Below are 18,864 nucleotides of genomic sequence, written 5' to 3'. Positions count from 1 at the left end.
TTGGAAGTCTTATTTGGAAGTATGTTGGAAGATTTATATTTTGAAGTGGTTTTGTTCTACCATGTTCAAAATAAAAAGTTAACATTTTTTGATTTAGTAGTTGTTACGTGACCAAATCTATGCTATGCTGAGCAGAGCAGAGATAAAAGGCTTTGGGGCATGTAGAAACATGTTCTGGTAGTCAATTCGTGAAGTAACACTAATTAGCATGTGACAGATATAATCTTATTGATATTTAAATATGGATTTTCAAAGAAATTGGAAGTTTGGAAGATCATACTTGATGTTAATTTTGTGGATATCGGCATTCATTTTAACTGAAGACTTATTTGGAAGGAATTATGGAGATGCCACAGGGGAGGAGTATATGGTTTACTCTTCATTGCTGAGGATGAATCCAGTCTTCTGATTAGGATTTATTAATGGAGTGTCATGTTTCACTTTATTAGGATGCAGGCATTCAAAATTTTTAGGTGCCTTCACTTTCTGGAAAAGAGCATTAAATAAATATTTCAAAATTATAACAGTCCTGGAAAGGCTTCTGTAGAGAAGATAAGCAGCTGAAGGATCTCTTTTTCCCCTGAGCATGTGTGGATGCCAACCTTTCACTTGTGTTGGTGCATATAGTTAGCCCAAAATAATTATTCCTAGATAAGACGCAGCCTCTAATCTTCTCTATTGAATACAGAGCACTAATAGTGGGAGTATGTCAAGCGGCTAGGTCTGTCTTTAGCAATTTCAGTCCTTTTTTTTCCACAGTCATAATTCTTCCTTCCACTCACTAACTGAAAAATAGTGGAAGGAAGAATTATGAAGATCTCACTTGTTGTGCTATAGTTAATTTAGCTCTAAATAGGCAAAACCAGATATGGAGGAAGAATACCCTTATTTGCAGTGTTAAAGACTCAGTTCCTTCAGGCATGAGTAGATGACAATTTCAATTTCCAAATGAAAAGCAGCTTTCAGGTTTGCAGAGAAAATATTGAAAATGTATCCCCTGTAAATCTGAAGATTCAAATGCAAATATAAATGCACAACATTTATTGTTTTTTTTTTTTAACCTTATTATTTACAAGGGCCTTACTCATACTTTTAAACACATTAGCTTGCCAGTACTGCATTTAAAAAATAAGCTGAAGAGAAGCAGAAAGCTGAAGTTTTTTATAAGATGTTGAAAAATTGGATCAGAATCTTATGTGTTAAAACTTTTTAAATATCTCAGTAAAATAATGTGAAAGCTTAAAAACGTCACAAGCCAAACAGCACTCAGAAGATATGGATATTCTGAAGAGCTAACAGTCTCTGCATTTTTTTTTTTCTGGGAATTGGGCGGTATGCTCTGGTTTTTATATTTTACCCTAATAATTATCATTAAATGAGAATTATATGAATTCTTTTTTTCTGTCTTGTAGTCCCACTTCACTTAGCACAGGATGTCCATAGATTTCTAGAATTTATTCCCCAAATGTATGGCTTTTTTATAGACTTGACTTTGTACTGATTAAGGTCTATGGATTTTTTTTCCTCTCATATTTGCTAAATATTGATTCTTTTTGATAAAAAATATTAGCCTGATATCACTTTTCCACTGAAATAAGGTAATTATCCTAATTTAGAAATGTTTATACATTCTGTATAGTCTACTTTTCCTGTCCAGTCTTTTCCAGTGGACAGAAATATATCAATTTTAATAAAATTTTATGCCCTATATTTTTATATCTTCACCTGTTTCTTAATAAAATTTAACAGGAAATTTATTAATGTCAGCTTAAAAAGCAGTCATGAATTAGCTTCTTCCAGTCAGTGAGATCTGCTAGAATGTCAGTCCTGAAAGCGTGCCCAAGGTTGGGTCAGATGACAAGAGAGAAAATTGAATGGACAAGCCTTTAATCATGGGAATCCTTTTTGGAATGTTATAAGGAACTAAACAGAAGCATTAGAGTGAAATAAAACATTTAAGGCTAGACTTAATAGAATAATTTTTTTCAAGTTTAAGATAAAACCATTTAAAATTATATTGTCTATTTAGCCCACAAAAAAGGTGGGAAGATTGGCTTGTATTCTTGTGTGCATGAAATAAAAACTGCTTATAAAGAGCACATCCTTCTGGAGAAAATCTGGCATATTTTTCAATAAACCTGTTCATTTCCAATGCATTCTTGTTGCTTTGCATTACTGAGGTGGTTTACAGACTGTTGTAAAAACCAATTGTTTCTGTTTTTTCCAGTGTAATGAATCAAGACTTTTGATCTTTGTTTAGAAAAAGTTGTTGGTCTGAGAATGGGCCTAGACTGCAAATAAAACTGAAGCTTTTCTTTGTAAATATGCTGTAGGAAGAAGCAGCAGATGGTTATGTAATGACAGGTTACGGCCAGAGTGTAGTGGGCTGGAAACTTGCATCATGCAATGTCTATACCAATATGCAATTATTAAATGGTGACATGGTGATTTCTGATGGTTTTCAGATCCTGATTTTCACTGATGAACTATTTTACAGTAGATAATGAGATTAATTCCTTATATGTACTTTCTCAACTACCTGCTGTTTATTGGCATGAATCCAGCACTCCATTCAAATCTTCCCCTTTATAAACAGTTTGTGGTTCCTGTTCACTCCCCCAGAAAGCTCAATGTCTTGAAGTTCCCAAATGAATGCTCTAATGCCTGCTGCCCCCTCACCATCCCCTAGCTTTCCATCTTCTCTCCTATATTCAATCCAACTTTTACTGCATGCTTTCCTGGCTGCTGCGTTTATTTGCAGGGAAGGGCATAATTGAATGTGATTGAATTCAGTCTGGGCTCTAAACTTACATGCAGAGTTGTCAGTGTACTTACATAGGTGAGAACAGAAATCTTGTTTGGCAAATTGCTGGCACTGCAATTTTTATGCTAAGTAAATTTAATGTTAATTCTAATTGGAATGAAGATTGCAATATCAAACTGCTTCAATTTCTGTTATAATCAGTAGATTTTAAAGAAAGTGTGGAATAATATTTTAAATTAATAATGCCTTATTTTATTGACAGTGCTTTATGAGAAAATTTGTGAATTCATATATTTGTATCTTAAGAAGTTGGTTGCGAGGAGAAAGACTTGGAAAAAAATAATCTTACAGTGTAGAAGAAGAGTATGTTCACACAGGTTCACACTCTCTTCTAGTTATGCAGATAATTCAAAAGATTAGAGCTTGAAATCAGGCTGTCAATTCTTCGTATGATAGCAGGACCTAATTTATTTTTTCCTGAATCTTCATTTGTGTGCAATGTCCTATTATAAGTAGCTTTCCAATTTCCAACTATTATTACATTCAGGTTATTTGTGCTATCGTTTGAATTGAATACACAAATTGAATACAACATTTAGACAAATGATATGAACAAAAGAATGAATTTATAATGAAATAGAAGCACTCAATAACTCACTAATTGACATCAGATGTATTAATAAATCAATTATTACCATGTATCAATGAACAAGATTTTAATAAGAATTTCAGCACTTAAGGAATCAGACATTTACAGGATAGTGGAATTAACATTGTATTTGGAAACAGTTTAATAATCTGAATTGATGAATATATTATATCTGGAAGCTTAACATTATGAAAAGTAGTAATAAGAATTCCACCTGAGTATTAATTTATCTTTTTTTTTTAAGTGCTTCAATATGCATTCATAATTGCAGGGTGAAAAGCTAGTTACATGACATCTCCATTTACTTAATAAATGCTTTTTAAAATCCTTTAATAAATTAGATATTGTTTTCTGTTCATTTCAAAACCCAGTTCTTTGTCTTTTATTGTGAAGCTGTCTCCCCAAATTGTCAAGGCACATGTGTGTAGTGTAATCATTCTTCTACTCTTTCCTGATTGTAGTAGGATAGAACATTTAGAACTTTTTGTCTCATTAATTGTAACATTATTCTGAGGAACTGAAGGAAGTGGCTTGTCCTCTACTGCTGATCAGGAGAAGCAGAGAAGGTTGAAGCTGTATTTTGTTAAGGGGATCATCTTGCACCCTGAAAGTACGACCTAAAATAGGCCTGCAATTTACACAGATAATTTTTTGAACAGTGGTAAAAATTAAGCAGCTTCTTTCCTGGGCATGTGTGAGCCTGTATAGAAGCAGAATACAGGGAGTTACTGCACTGATGAACCTGCCTGCACTCTTGAAGTTGTGAAAGGGAGAGCAAAACAGCAACTGCAGTATTACAGCAGACTCAGCTTCAACTGCAACAATTGTGATGTATTCCCAGGTTAATGCCTGGTTCAGCTAGGGAATTCAATGTACTTGGTGTTGTTTTCTAAGCTTTTATGTTTTAATAATGACATGTACAGTCAATTATGATCCTAGTTCTTTCCTAGGCAGGTGAAATGAATACACCCTGCTTTCCTAGTGTAATAAGCTAGGTTTTTGTGTGGATGGGATCTCTCTCTGCATCTTTATCCTAAATATTTAACTAGAGGTTACACTTTTGCCAGTTTTTGTTTCATTAAAGAAGGATCTCAAATATTCTTTTATGTCCTGCTCTAGACAATTGCCTAGTATTCAAGATTTTATGCAAATATTAACATGTTGGTTATTGTTCTTGTACACATTTTTTTTTCTTCTCCTTCAGGAAAAGTTGGACATAGGGACAAGAAAAGAGGTGGATGGAATGGGAGCACCTGAAATAAAATATGGGGATTCAATATGCTTCATACAACATGTAGATACAGGCTTATGGCTCACGTACCAGTCTGCCGATGCAAAGTCTGTAAGAATGGGTTCTGTGCAGCGGAAGGTAAGACTGTAAATAGGAATGCATTTCATTCAGTCACAGTCTCATGCGGGGGGTGGGGGGGAGAAATGAAGGGAATTACAGGAGACAGCTAATTTCTAGGTTTCAAATGTTTTATACATGTCTTTGTTTCATTGTGAAAGGTTTTTTTTCAGTCACATATTGAAAAGTTAGGTGATGTACTGAATTGTTAAACTGAAAGCCAAACAAAGTGCACGTTAGCCTGTAGATGTTAACCCCCAAACAATGATAACTCTGAATATACTTGATGTCAAACTAAAATATTAGTAATAGCCTATAGAATATGCTAAAATTCCTTTCTTTAATGTGCTGTAGTTTGGGTTGAGGAAGCTTTTATTTCAAAGTCTTTTCTTTCCACATTGTGAGTGTATTACCTTTTGGGCTGGAATGTTCAAGTCTTGAGCCCTGAAGGATTTCTTCTTTTAAAGAATAACCATGGCCAAGCAGAATGCTAGCTCAGCATAATAAAGTAGGAAAAAGATTCTTTTACAATTTAACACATCTTCCAGAAGCTACATTTGTGTTAGTGTTTATTGTAAATGTTTAACTTTGCAGGAAATTATTTCTCATCAAGGAAAAAATGTTCGAGTCTTCTTTTAAAAAATAAAATAAAATGAAATGTGGTGTTTATCCACACTGTAGTATTTTCTGCATGAAAACAGTTCTGCCTGAACTACAAAGCTAGAGCAACATCTGATATACTTGGAAGGTCATGCCTTATAATTTTATATATATATATATATATATATATAAAATTTGTCTGTATCATATATGTGTGTATACACACACATGTGTATGTATACATTCTATAAATATTTTATATAAAAATAATATATATTTAGGAAACTGTTTATATACATGTAAAATTTTAGTGATTATAATACTAACATACTTAATAATTATAATAATTGTAATACTTAAATAATTCTAAAATCATTGAAAATAAGATACATTATTGAATAATTCAGTAATGTAAGTAATATAAATAGTAATATAAATAGTTTGTGTGTGTGTGTGTGTATACGTGTGTGTATGAAAAAAAAATTGTTACCTAAAATAGTTTAAAATATTTATGTAGATTGGATTGAATACCTTCAGAGCCATGATAACTAAACATAAAAAACTGTAAGTTATCGGTTGTGACTGAAGGCATAGTCAGAAAAGAAGGCCAGTTACATCCCTGGAAATCAGGACCAGTAAAGAATACCTGTTTTGACCTTGTCTGTATCTTAGATATCTGCTGCTGTGTAAAGGAGCTATTTTTAAGGTTGTCAAAAACAAACAACAAACAAAAACTCTTAGAATTTTGATTTTTTTTTTTTTTTTTTTAATAAAGCATATTGTTTACAGAAGCTGTGACTTTGAGATTATTATGGTGCTGAATCTGCTGGCTCAGTACAAGTGTGTCCTTGGACATGAGGAAGTAAAATATGGGATTATCTGTTTTTAACTAAATCCTTCTTTTTTGTATGTGACTTCATCGGTTCCTAGCCTGCCTTACCATGTGAGTTTTCATACTTCTTGTGTGTGAATAATGCTTCATTTTGCAGTGGCTGCTTTTTATTGTTGTATTGCAGGCAATAATGCACCATGAAGGTCACATGGATGATGGTTTAACATTGTCCAGATCTCAGAATGAAGAATCACGTACAGCACGTGTCATCCGTAGTACAGTCTTCCTTTTCAACAGGTTTATAAGGTGTGCCTTTAAAATCATCTTTTAATCCCTTTTCTTTTTCTTTCTCTTTTATTTTATTAAAAGTGGCCATTAACACAACAGTGAACAATTTAGCCCTCTGAAAAAACAGATGAATACTTCTCAAACCAGTCTTTATGCCAATTCTTTATGTGTTAACAGCAGAGATGTACCTTGAGAGGTTTCTTTTCTCTATCTTCTAATATTACTTTATTGTTCAACCTTGATTTGAATGCATAAACATACTGAAGATGCAAACAAACTATAAAAGAGAGATTTCTCCTTGCCAAAATTTGCTGTAAGTCATGTGGTGCATCATTTAGCTCTTTCTTTTCTAAGTATGGTTTTTAAAAGTGCTCTTTCTTGAAAAACCTGGAGGAAAGAGATAACTGTATAGCTACAAACTTGTACAAGACACAAATATACTAAAGTTCATAGTCTCAAGAAAAAGATTTTCTTAAAAGTAGGAAATTACACCTTCCTTCTACCCTTCCATTACACTTGCCTTATTTGTTCCGTTTTAATGCTACTTGTTTCTTTAATATTTTGAAACATATAAAATGTTTTATTTTATAGTATTTTAGCCATTTAAAAATACTGCAAGATTTATGCAACTTGCATTTATCTTCTTACTCCGAATGTCCTCCTAAATAACACTGATAAAAAGCTAATTCTCAAATGTTTGTGACTTCAGTAATTGATGAAAGGCCCCTCTCGTCAGTGTAGCTGGCATTAGAAAAAGGATGATATGCAATAAGACTATACGGAATGATAAGAATTTCATAGGAACTCATTTTTCACAAGAGAAGACAATGTGGGAGATGGTGACCTGAAGCAACCACGTCCTAAATCAGTGCACAGCCGAAGACATACACATGTCAATTTGTTGAAATACATTTACCTAGGTACTTAAATAACAAAGAAAAAAGCCTGTCAGGAGAATTGCCTACTGTACGACATTTAAAAGGCAAAAGAAATCCAACCCCTAGGTCACTTTGTAAATGATACATTTTCTTAGAAGCTTGTAAGAATGCCATAAAAGATAAGGACAGAGAGAGGCAATTTAATGATAAGGTTTCACAAATCAAGGTACTGCTAAATTACAGTAGAGATTTTTGCAGAGTGCACAGGGAGTCCAAGGTAGTGTTTAACAATTTAGTTTTGGCAGGATGTTACTCCAAGAAGAAAAAGCTGAATTGGAGAGGATCAAAATTATTCTCATAAGCCTGTGCTCCAGTTCTTTCCCACAAAGTCAGTAGAAAAATTGCACTTCAGATAATGTGCCCACAATAAAAATTGTTTTAAAGATAACTTCTGTAGCTAATTTTCTGAAACATTGCGTTATTTATTCTAACAGATTTTAATTCTTCAGCAGTAAATATTCCTACTGAACTCATAGTGTTTCCTAAATTTAGAATTTTTCTAGCCATAGTTCACCATTTGAGATGAAAATACAGAGTGACGTGCCAGTTAAAAAAAAACAAACCAAACCAACCACCAACCATCCCCACCTCCCTGCCACAATACTTATTAGTGTCATCTTAATCCAGCAAAAAGCAGAGTATAAAATGGGCTTCTGCTGCATATTGTAGCCTGGAGAGGAATCCTGGGAGTGAGCAGGGTGCAATGCACCTCGTGAGAGAGGACTGGTGAGGATGGTTGTGGGTTGGGTTGCTGGAGACCTTCGGTGTCTCTAACGGAAGAAAAGAAGGGCGATAAGCGCGGGACTGGGAGTGTGCCTGTGTGGACATGGCGGGCTCCTCTGCCAGCTGAAGTTTTGTGGTCTTTAGGTCAGCATAAATGGAGCACTGGTGAACACAAAAAGGACCTCTTTGCTACATAGCTGGGTTTTTACTTGAAAATATGCTGGCAAAAAAATCCCTTTTTAGAATGGCAGAATTGAGAATGAGTCAAAAGAGAAATCATGAGTGTCAAATAAGCCCCCTCCTCCTGCTCTCCCCCGCTGCGTGCCACCAGGGTGGGCCCTTCCCTTCAGGGCTGCTCCTCTCCCAGCGCTTCAGGGCCCTGGCTGGCTCCTGCAGAGTTTCAGGATCCTCTGGATCTTTCCCTCCTCCCTGAGGACAGGCGCTGTGTTTGCAGGCCCTCAGCACCCCTGGTTTCTCTGCCCCTCATGGCCCCTCCTGCTCCTTCTGGAAAGTTCTGGTGGGCTCCCTGTAGCCCCTGGCTGGGGCAGCCCCCTGCCCAGTCCCTGCCCGCCACCGCCTTCCTGAGGGGAGCCAGGGAGATGCAAGCGAAAGCCATCACCTTCCGCTTGCTGTGGGGTGCTGGTGAGGTCTCAGCTTTCAAGAAAGATGAGTTTTAAATGGAGGAGAAATGTGTATCAGGGGTCCAGAAAGCACAGTGCTGAGGAAAAATTGGATTATGGGGTTTGTTGGGGATTCAGCTAAGCCAGGGACAGGTGCAACATGGATGAGAATAGTCTGTTCCCCACTTCTAGGAGATGATGGTCATAGCCTACAGCAAGACCAAGCTTGAACTGTGTATCAGGGAAACAAAAAGGCTAATGAAGTGCTGGGACAGAGTGTGTGGAAGAGCTGCATCTTCCAGCACTGGAGATGGCTTAAAGAACAGGTTAGAGACATGCTTGAGAGACTCTATGGACTAGCTGGGCCCTCTTGGGCACCGTAGGACTGGTTCTTTGACTTCTGTCTGTTCCAGCCTCATGATGCTTTGAACAGGTTTGCAATAACTTTTTTTCACCTTTTGGTTTGCCTCTGATAGTGCTAAATGCGTAGATAGAATATTAAAATGTGTTTTCTGGATTTAAAAAAAATTTGAGAGAAACATTTTTGATGCTTCCAGTTTATGTTTGGGAAGGGAGGGGTGGATCATTATGTGGAGAATGGGGCATACAGAAATCATTTTTGTGAACTTATGCAGCTGTCAGAAAATGAATTGAGCTTTGGCATCTAAACAAACTTTGCTTTTCAATCAATAAAGAGTTTAAACAATAAAATAATTTCCGATACTCAGGAGACTGCATCTTCTTGTAGGGGCCTTGATGCTCTCAGCAAGAAAGTGAAGTCTTCCACCATTGATTTGCCTATTGAGTCAGTCAGTCTGAGCCTTCAGGACTTGATTGGCTACTTTCACCCACCTGATGAACATTTGGAGCATGAAGACAAACAAAACAGACTCCGAGCACTGAAGAATCGCCAGAACCTCTTCCAGGAAGAGGTACTTCTCTCAGTTTTACTCCTGGTTTTCCACCATGTTGCCTGCATGTATTCTTTTGCAGTGTCTGTACTGTTGATGTCGAATCTAGAGTGTGTTTGCAGTGGGTTTTTTGTCCTGTAAGAGTCAAACTATTTGCTACATTTATAATTTTTTTAGATCCGTTGATTTTCCTGTATATTTAAAGAAATACATTTAAGGCCTTACTTCCTTTGCCTTTTTAAAAAAAATTAGGTAATAATATGACCTTGTACCCTGAATTCTAACCATAATTTACTCCTTATGTGTGAATTAGTTTCTTCTGTTATAGTTTAATCTCTTGATGCAGAAGGATGTTTTGGTTTAATAAGCATGCTTTAAATATTTTGTTTAATATTTTCTGTTATTTCTCTGGTAGTGATAGTTGCCTATACTTAGTCAGATGCCTAAATATCTTCCCGAATAGAAAATTGCCTAAAATTATGTCTGGAATACTGTTTATTTTTTGTTTTATTTTGACCATCCTAAATGGTAAATTTTTATTATCACAGTCAAGGAAAACTTTTCCACAGGGATTGCTTGTTTGACTCCACTTGTCTGACTCCATGTATACATTCTTGTGTTTTGCATATTCTGCCTTTCATGTTTTGTTTTCTTAAATTTCTGAAAATCTTATGCGTTTGCACCTAAACAATACTTTTTTTTTTTTTTCCCTCTGACAATCTGAGCCTTTCTATTTTTAGGGTATGATCAACCTTGTTCTTGAATGTATTGATCGTTTGAATGTATACAGCAGTGCAGCTCATTTTGCAGATGTAGCTGGGAAGGAAGCTGGAGAATCATGGAAATCTATTCTGAATTCTTTGTATGAATTACTAGGTAAGACACATTATGGATTACTTGGATTGGTTTAGCTCAAAATAAAACTCACGTGAAAAGAAACATGTACCTGTTTTAGTATAGAAGAATTTCCACTGTGTAGAAATTTAGGATACAAACCAAACAAGTTTTTTGCATTTTCAGGCCCTTGCCTGTGCATAAGAATAAAATACACTGAAAACACTCAAATAATGTGATTTTTCTAATAATATTTATTATGATAAATAACATGTTTCTGACTTCAATTAAATGATTGATTGCTTTTTCATATCATCATATTACTGATGTATCTTGTACACTGCCCAAAAATGTGTGAACGAAATATATGTGAATATCATTCTTGTGTTAAGGAGCCATGACACTGTGGTCAGTTTTGTAGAAGTCTACGATTTTTCACATGTCTGGCTGCAGAACTGCAGCATAAATCTAAAGCTTCTATAACCATGATGCCTCTTATTAGTCAGTAATGACAGGTGACTCCAGCATTATACTAGGATACAGCGTGCCATGGAAAGGTACGCTCTTTTAGATGCAGTATATCATGAAAGCCTTGTCCACCTGCAGTCACTGAAAATCTCATAATACCTTCTGTAAGTATCTAAATGTTAATTGGTGTCCTGGTCAAATTTCTATTTAGGTAGTAGCATTTAATCACCTGATTTGTTTGCTCACTAATTTGAATTGCATATGTAATTTATGTTCTACTATGACTCATATAGGGTTATTAATCCGCTACTCATATTCACTCCTGCTGAGTTGTTAATTGTCTACAAAAGGAAATTTTACTGCCTAAGAGACCATTTTGTCAGTTCCTTACTCCTCTGTCATCAGGTTTTCTTAGTGCTGTAAGAAAGCCTAAATAATATTAACATTGACCTTAAGTGGCTGAGGACAGTAATGTGTCCCTGTCATTGAGCAGTCCTTTGTGCAGGCTGCATATGTGTGCCTGTGCTGCTTGCTTTCTGTAACACACCAGCTCTAATGTGAGGGCCTGCTTGCCTTTAAACTTGCACGTGTTCTGGCAAAAGTTTGAGTTTGGACAAAATCCTCATGCAGGATTGTTATCTTACTTTCCAGTAAAACATAAAGCATTTTATGTATCATTTATACTAAATCTCACTCCTGAAAAATTTGGTATTGAAAAGGTATACAAATAGTGTTATGTTACACATCAATTCCATTAAAAACTCCCCAACTGAATATTGAGTTTGTAAAATGAGTCAAATGGTTAGGAAGTGCTTAGGTGAATGTAGTGTGTATATTATTAATTGGCTCTTTTATGGATATGCATTATGAAACATGATCATGTACTAGTTTTTCTGTAGGAGCCATTCCTTGTTTAGTGCTCATTTATTATTGGTTCTTAAAATACTGAGTTTTCTCTCTGCTGTTCAGTGTGTGGCATTGAACCTTATTTATTGTGAGCCTTTTAATTCATGTTTGGAAAACAAAGCTGTTATCTTGGAGTTCTTCTCTTCCATTTATGATTAGTAATCTGAATAATTAGAACTATTAATAAGTGTTCTGTTGGAAACTTCTGTAATAAGGCAAATCGAGGGTATTATCTCCCATTCACTCAGAGGAACAGATACAGAGAGAAATTTAGGTAAAAAGACTCTAGCAATGCTAGTTCCCAAATTAAGAGCTGTGGGATCTGACCTTTTTTTCAGAATATGCAGCAGTATTTCATGTGTGCAAGGCATACTGAAAACTTGCATTCCTCCAAATTCAGAGGCACAGAAAATGAAATTTTAATGGCATGCCTCACTTCACGTAAACTCTCCTTAATACCCAACAGCAAAGTGAGGCAACTGAGGCAGGAGTTCTGTATATAGTTCTGTTACAAAGCTTTTTCATAGTCAAAATGGGTTCATCGTCTTGTGCTCTTGAAGAAGAAAATAATCTTTGGGGAAAAAAGATTATTTGTATGGTGCACAGCCCTTGATAAAACCAATGAGGTGCTTCTGTCTGGCCCACTACTTTTTCTGTCAGAGGAAATAGAAGTTGACACAGTAAATATCAATGAGACATCTAGAAGCCCTCTCTCGTGATCTCTCAGAGCAAAGAAAGAAAGAGCTAGCTGAACAGTGGCTGCTGTCGCCTACCCACAGGCTGTTAGCATAGAAAGTGGTTCCTGTGGCTGATTCTGATTGAGGAGTTGCTGAGATCTACCACCTCTATGTAGCTCTCTATGTAGCTGAAGCTTGCAGCATGATGCATATGCACAGGTTGCAAGGGTGACCAAAAGCGGCATTTCCTAACATTAGGTCGGTAGATATTATGAACATTATAAGGTAATTTTAATGGTTTTGGTTTTGTTTTCCACGGTTTTTATAGTTGTAAGATAAATACACTCTCTATGCACCTCTCTCCAGTTCTGTAACTTGCAGCGTAGTGACAAGTGAGTCAGCCAGCATGTGAGTCAAAAGCAGGACTGAAACTTCAGATACATCCGACTGCTTTGATTTCAGCTAAAATAATTTGTAACAGTGGCACACTGTTGTCCTTTGTATTGTAATCCTGTATGAACTGTTTCAGAGTTAGATGGGAGTTTTTGCTGGGGGATTTATATTTGATGATTGAGAAATTTTATGACTTGGCAACATGAATTATATTGTAGTTTCTTGAGTGTTGTGTCCAGATCCTTTCCATCTTTTTTTTTTTTTTCCCCTCATGTCTTATGTTTTTGAAACTAGTATAGGCCTTTCTCATGTTTGTTTGCATGTCATAGCTCCATTCTTTGCTTATCTTTGCCAATGTCTGTCTTCCTTCAGAACGCTATGGGCTGTTATAGAAAATGAAGAAAATGTTTCTTGCTGTTTTCATTATATTTCAACAAAACAAAACAACCACATATGGCTTTGGCTATCTTCATGCTTGTAAGCAACCAGATTGTTTAGTCTGAATTTTTTGAAGGTAGCTAAACCATTGGCAGGCAGAAAGGGTAGCAAATTTTGTCTTTAATATTAAACTTTGGAAAAGATGAGTGAAACTAAACTAAGATTTCACAATGAAAATTATACTAAATCTTAGTGTGAGCTTCTCATCACAGCAGTACCACTGTTACGTGTTCCCTCTCTCTGCTTCTCTCTTTACTCTTTGCTCACCTTAATGCCTGTATGAACGCTTGAAAATGTGACATTACGTAATGTGGTTTTGGGGATGCCTGCTTGCCCAACCCTGAGATAAAAAGATCATCAAGAAAGAACATTGGTAAAAATTTTACATCTTAATCTCTTTCAGCTCATATATTCCCACTAAGTAAAGCGAATCTACTTTAGCCTTTTTTTTTTTTTGAGAGGTGATTATTTCGTGTATACTCATGGTAGTTATTTGATTTATTAAGAATCAATTAAAGAAGTTACGGCAGGAATTATAAACACTTAAAAGTGTCTAGACAAGATTCAGAGTGTTAATGTCTCAATGAAATAAACTGATGATGTTTTAGAGTGTAGATGATGGAGTATAGAAGTTTGTGGTTGGGTTATTCATAGATGTAGGGGAGTGTTGAAGTTTTTGTAACAGTTTAGTTTGTTTTATCTCTTGCTACATTAAGCACAGCTCAGACTGGAGGAAGTAGTGGCTTGATGCTGAATCATTTCTCTGAGTCTGAAATTCCCAGTTGACAAGGCTGGAAAATTCTGTCTGAAAGATTCTGCTTGTCCTGTGCCAAGTATTATTTCCATGGACTTGTAGTGAGAACAGTGCACAAGCTTTTGTTGACTTCCCTGTCTTTGTGCCCCTCCACCCCCTTATGTTACTTCCCTAACTGTATTATCTTCTGGCAGCTAATGCTTAAGAAGCCTGGCTTTGATCTGGCTATAATGAATTTGTGTGTTGCTCTGTTCCGAATAATGCTGGAGCTTTACAGTAATTGCATGGATGACAAATGGATATTGCTTACTCCATCTTGCTTCAGCAAACAGTACTTTGTTTTTGAGTATGTACGTAAATAAAAGTAAACTGTGATGCCAGAATTCATGGATTTTATAATGTCATTGAGATTGTGATATAGTTCACTGTGACAAGACTGGGGGCATTTACAGACTGAGTTGAGACTGGATACTATCACGTATAAAAATCATAGAATCATAGAATGGTTTGAGTCTCAAGGGGACCCTCAAAGATCATCTAGTCCAACCACCCTCATAGTAAAAAATCCCTTCCTTATATTCAGTCTAAATCTACCCTCTTTCAATTTAAGATGATTGCCATGTATCTACTAAGGCATCTGTCCTTCTTCTCTTACAAATACATACAATCACTCTGAACTTGTATTTGATCATTTTGTATCACCAAAGGATGTGCAGGAGTATATGTAATGATGTGACTTTAATGTCTGACTGACCACATCCTGTTGGTTTTTTTTTTACTTCTTTAGAACTGGATGCTAGTCTTGTTCAGAGCAGTGGGCAATAAAAGAAGCAACTGTTGGATATTATTTTCTGTTTTCGATGTTAAGTGGCTGTGTGCCTCATTTAATGCACAGCTTTAACCACTGAATACTAACCTTTCACAAACTTCTGCTGAGCTGCATTTATAGAACCATCTGTGTCTTATTACTGTTAATGAAGTTAAATTTATTGATGTCGTGTTAAGCAATGAACTATTGCTGCCTTAATTTTCTGTTCGTACATGAAGCACAGTGAGATTATGTGGCTTGCCTATAATCAATAAAAAAGTCACTTATAGAATCAAGTCTTCCTTAGTTCTAATCTGTGTCTTTTAACAGGATGCTCCTCCTTTTATGATTCCCAAGTATTTTCAAATAACTATGGTCATGATTAATTAACTATGTAAGATTTCAGGGTATAGATTTTTTTAATCATATAATGCAGCAAAATAAAGGCCTTATTTTGTTTGGTTTGCTTGTTAGGGTTGGTTTTTGTTTATGTGTGTTTATTTTTTGGGGATGATTTTTTGTTTGGGCTATGAAGCAATTGGATTGTGATCTCTCTCCTCATGATACAGAACTGTCAGTGCAGTGACTTGTTTGCAACTAACTCCAAGATTGCTTTTCCCCTTTGCAGATACAGCTATATATCATATTTATATCACAAGTCTGTAAGTTTAACCTTTTACAAATGAAACAGCATAAAAAGAGAGTTGCAATATAATATAGTGAATTTCTGCAGTAATAAAACATAGATTTTAAGAGACCATTGCCTCTTAGCAGGACCAGCAGTGTCTGCTACTGAAAATAACCATAGAAATTTCAAGTTGAAATAATTTGTTGGCAGAATTGGAAAAGAATCTTAAGAAAAGCAGTTTTCACTGTTCCACATATCAAATAGAAATGTTACTGCCTCACTCTTTTTTTCAGAGTAGAACAGATGCTTCTCTGAGGGCTTGTGTGTATGCACATACGTGGAAACGCACGTATTCCAGGACAGGGCAGGCTTGTGGATGCCTGCAGCGTTCAGTGAGGTTTCTAGTTGGTTATACCCACCAAGTCACTGCATGCATTTAGTCTACTTCAGTCTTCAGCTTAAACCATGAGAGTGAAACAGTTTCAAACCAGTTACTTCCTCCCTATAGCCCTGTCAAAATTATGACAAACAGTTCCTGGACATCTGTCTTGTTATAGTACTTCTTAATCTTGAACAAATGTATCAGTAGAAAATAATTTACATTCATCACCTGTGCTTTTGGCTTCACACTGTTTTACAGAAATTTGTTTCTTCAGTAGCAGCTGACTTCTTGGTGTCAATAGTGGTTCCTCCGTGTAAAGCATTTTGCAGGGATTATTAAGATGATTGTAGAGCCAAAATAATTCAAATACCTTAAAAGCTGATTTGATACCAACAGTAATTTTTATGCTTGAATCTAACCATAACTCATGTTACTTAAATTTAAATCAAGAATATAAATAATTAAAGATTAAGAATTGATCTTACTGGATCCTTCCTAGAAAGACAAGACAAGGATTCTTTTAAATGAACTTATAATTGTGATTTCTTTTAAAATATTTTTTTCGTCTTTCTTTTTCCAATAGCGGCTCTGATTCGAGGGAATCGTAAAAACTGTGCTCAATTTTCTGGATCTCTTGACTGGTTGATCAGCAGATTAGAAAGACTGGAAGCCTCTTCTGGTATGCTTTTTAGTATTTTAACTTCCCTATTTGACCAGTTTTTCATTCTTTAAAATTGGCGATATACTTGTTCAGTCTAATTGTCATGAAGTTCTTCCTATGAGAGAGTAAATTATATTAATAAAGTGAGATTTATATTTGTAACATTTTTACATTTTGATTTCTGTTGTAGTTTTACCTTAAGTTCTGTCAGTCTTTCCTTTTCCTTGGCCAGTTGGTTGTAATGCCATCTTTTAATTCAGGCAAACAAACCATTCAGTGAAACAGTTGTTCTACAGTTTCAGTTGTATTAAGTTGCTTTTTCTTTTCTGGTACCTTCCCTTCCCTTCTCTTTGGAAGTTTGCATGTTTTTCAGGATTTGCATCAAACTAAATGCAATAATAACCATATGGAATGGATATTATTTGTGTTTTCTTGAAGGACTGTAGTGGTGATTTGGGGAAGTTCATGTATTCTACTTGAGTATGTGTAATAGATGGGTATTCAGAAAATAACTATGTGCTTGCATATAACAGAGTTACCTCCATAATACATACATTCCCATTTTAATCACCTCTCTCACTCCTGAGCTCTGAACTTCTCTTTGAAGTTAACAAGAAAGAGCATGCCTGAAACACATTTATGATTTCAGAATCTGGGAATTCTGTCTCACTTTAGACACAAATTCTTTAAGCTAATTTATTTATTTTCCTTGCCATTACTGAATGTCTTCTCTTCCTCCTGAACCACTGTTAACCCCTTAGTGTCTAGGAGTTGCAATTAGTGTCTGTGTTGCTCGAAGTGAAAGTAAATGAAGTTATGCTGAGCTGTACTCTAGTTCTGACTGAAATGGTGATTCTGGCTTCTGTTTCCTTGGAAGTAATCAGTTCTTTGTAAACCTACTCTGCCAACCAAATACATTGTATTTTTTTAAAAAAATATTGCAACTAAACTTGATCAAAAATCCACTTTGGACTGTATTGGAAAAATATACTTTTTGAGCAGAATAAGAAATAAGTAGTGTGAACACTGCACATTAGGTGAATGTAAATAATATCTTAAGAATTTATTTTGGTGATATATAATACCTATTGGTATTCACAGCTTGCTACTGTGTACCTCTTTACCGTCTTAAATGTAGTTGTTAAGATGATTGTAGTCTATAACGGGACCTGAAAGATGATTATCGGTATTACCACATTTGGCACGTGCTTATTTAAAAAAAATGGTCTTCAATACTTATTAGAATAATTATTTTGTGGAATTTTTTTAACAATACTACTCTGTTTTCTTTTAAAGTATGTGTTCGTACATGACACTTCAGTTTGATTTTGTAAACAGATGGTAGACAAATTTCATTGCATTAAAGCAGCTCTGCTAAGCGTATCTCAAAGTTACTGAGGAGATACTAGGGCTATGTTTCTGCAATTAATAGTGTTGATTTCATGGCTGATACTTGAGTCTCTTGCCCCATTTTGCTGATATAAATACAAACTTTTAATTTTTTTTCATACATGGTGATATAATTACTGTTCTTTTTGACATGAAAATATGTCAAAATTATGGTGTCTAGGCATCTGAACAGTAGACGGTAGTCAAACTTGGACCCAGCAGCTAAGAAATGAGATTCAAATAGAGTGACTAGCTCTGGACTCTTAAGACTGATTTTTGACTCTTTTCAAAGAGTCAAAGCATGGTTTTCATGCTGATGATTACATAAAGATCAGAAAGCAAAGTAATACTGCTGGTAAGAAATGTCATTGCAACCTGTTTCTCCCAACTCCCTTGTTTTTCAAGATTAGTCCAGTGTTCTAAATTTTATTCTTACCATTTTAATACTTACTGGAGTTCTACAGGTTACAGCAGTAACTGAAAACATGGATCTGACATGGTGAGATCTTTTAACGTATGATTTGCCAATAAAGTGAATCACAGGACGTAAGAATAAAGAAACTATGAAACAGGTGAAATAAGAAAATGTTAACAGCTCCTTACAGAAAGCTTCATTTCTCACGTGCACTAGACAGAAAAGTTAAACACCAAGCAGGAGCTTGAAGTCTTGTTTAAGCTCTTATACCTGATAAGGAATTTGCCTTGCAAATTATTCCTCCCTGTCACTAAAAGTGAAGAGGGAAATATAGAAATATGAATAATAAAAATTGGAGAAGTTGTACATGTAATGCTTAGTAATGTTAACATATGGAATAATAACATAGTAAAAGCAATTTTGGTTTGAGACATTTCA

At 35.4% G+C, this 18,864-nt stretch overlaps 1 protein-coding gene across 1 annotated transcript in view; it reads left to right on the top strand.

Annotated features, from left to right (window-relative positions):
• Positions 1-18,864, top strand: part of RYR2 (ryanodine receptor 2) — a 332,243-nt gene that overhangs the window by 96,792 nt on the left and 216,587 nt on the right. Inside the window, exons 13-17 of the mRNA XM_068395937.1 lie at positions 4,618-4,782; positions 6,378-6,499; positions 9,511-9,694; positions 10,414-10,549; positions 16,545-16,640. Coding sequence (XP_068252038.1) covers positions 4,618-4,782; positions 6,378-6,499; positions 9,511-9,694; positions 10,414-10,549; positions 16,545-16,640 — 703 coding nt within the window. The remainder of the gene's footprint in view (positions 1-4,617; positions 4,783-6,377; positions 6,500-9,510; positions 9,695-10,413; positions 10,550-16,544; positions 16,641-18,864) is intronic.

The sequence above is a fragment of the Nyctibius grandis genome, chromosome 1 (assembly GCF_013368605.1).
Source record: "Nyctibius grandis isolate bNycGra1 chromosome 1, bNycGra1.pri, whole genome shotgun sequence".
NCBI classification, from domain to species: domain Eukaryota; kingdom Metazoa; phylum Chordata; class Aves; order Nyctibiiformes; family Nyctibiidae; genus Nyctibius; species Nyctibius grandis.
Note: the sequence above shows the minus strand (reverse complement) of the source record. Positions and strands in the feature narration are given on the sequence as shown.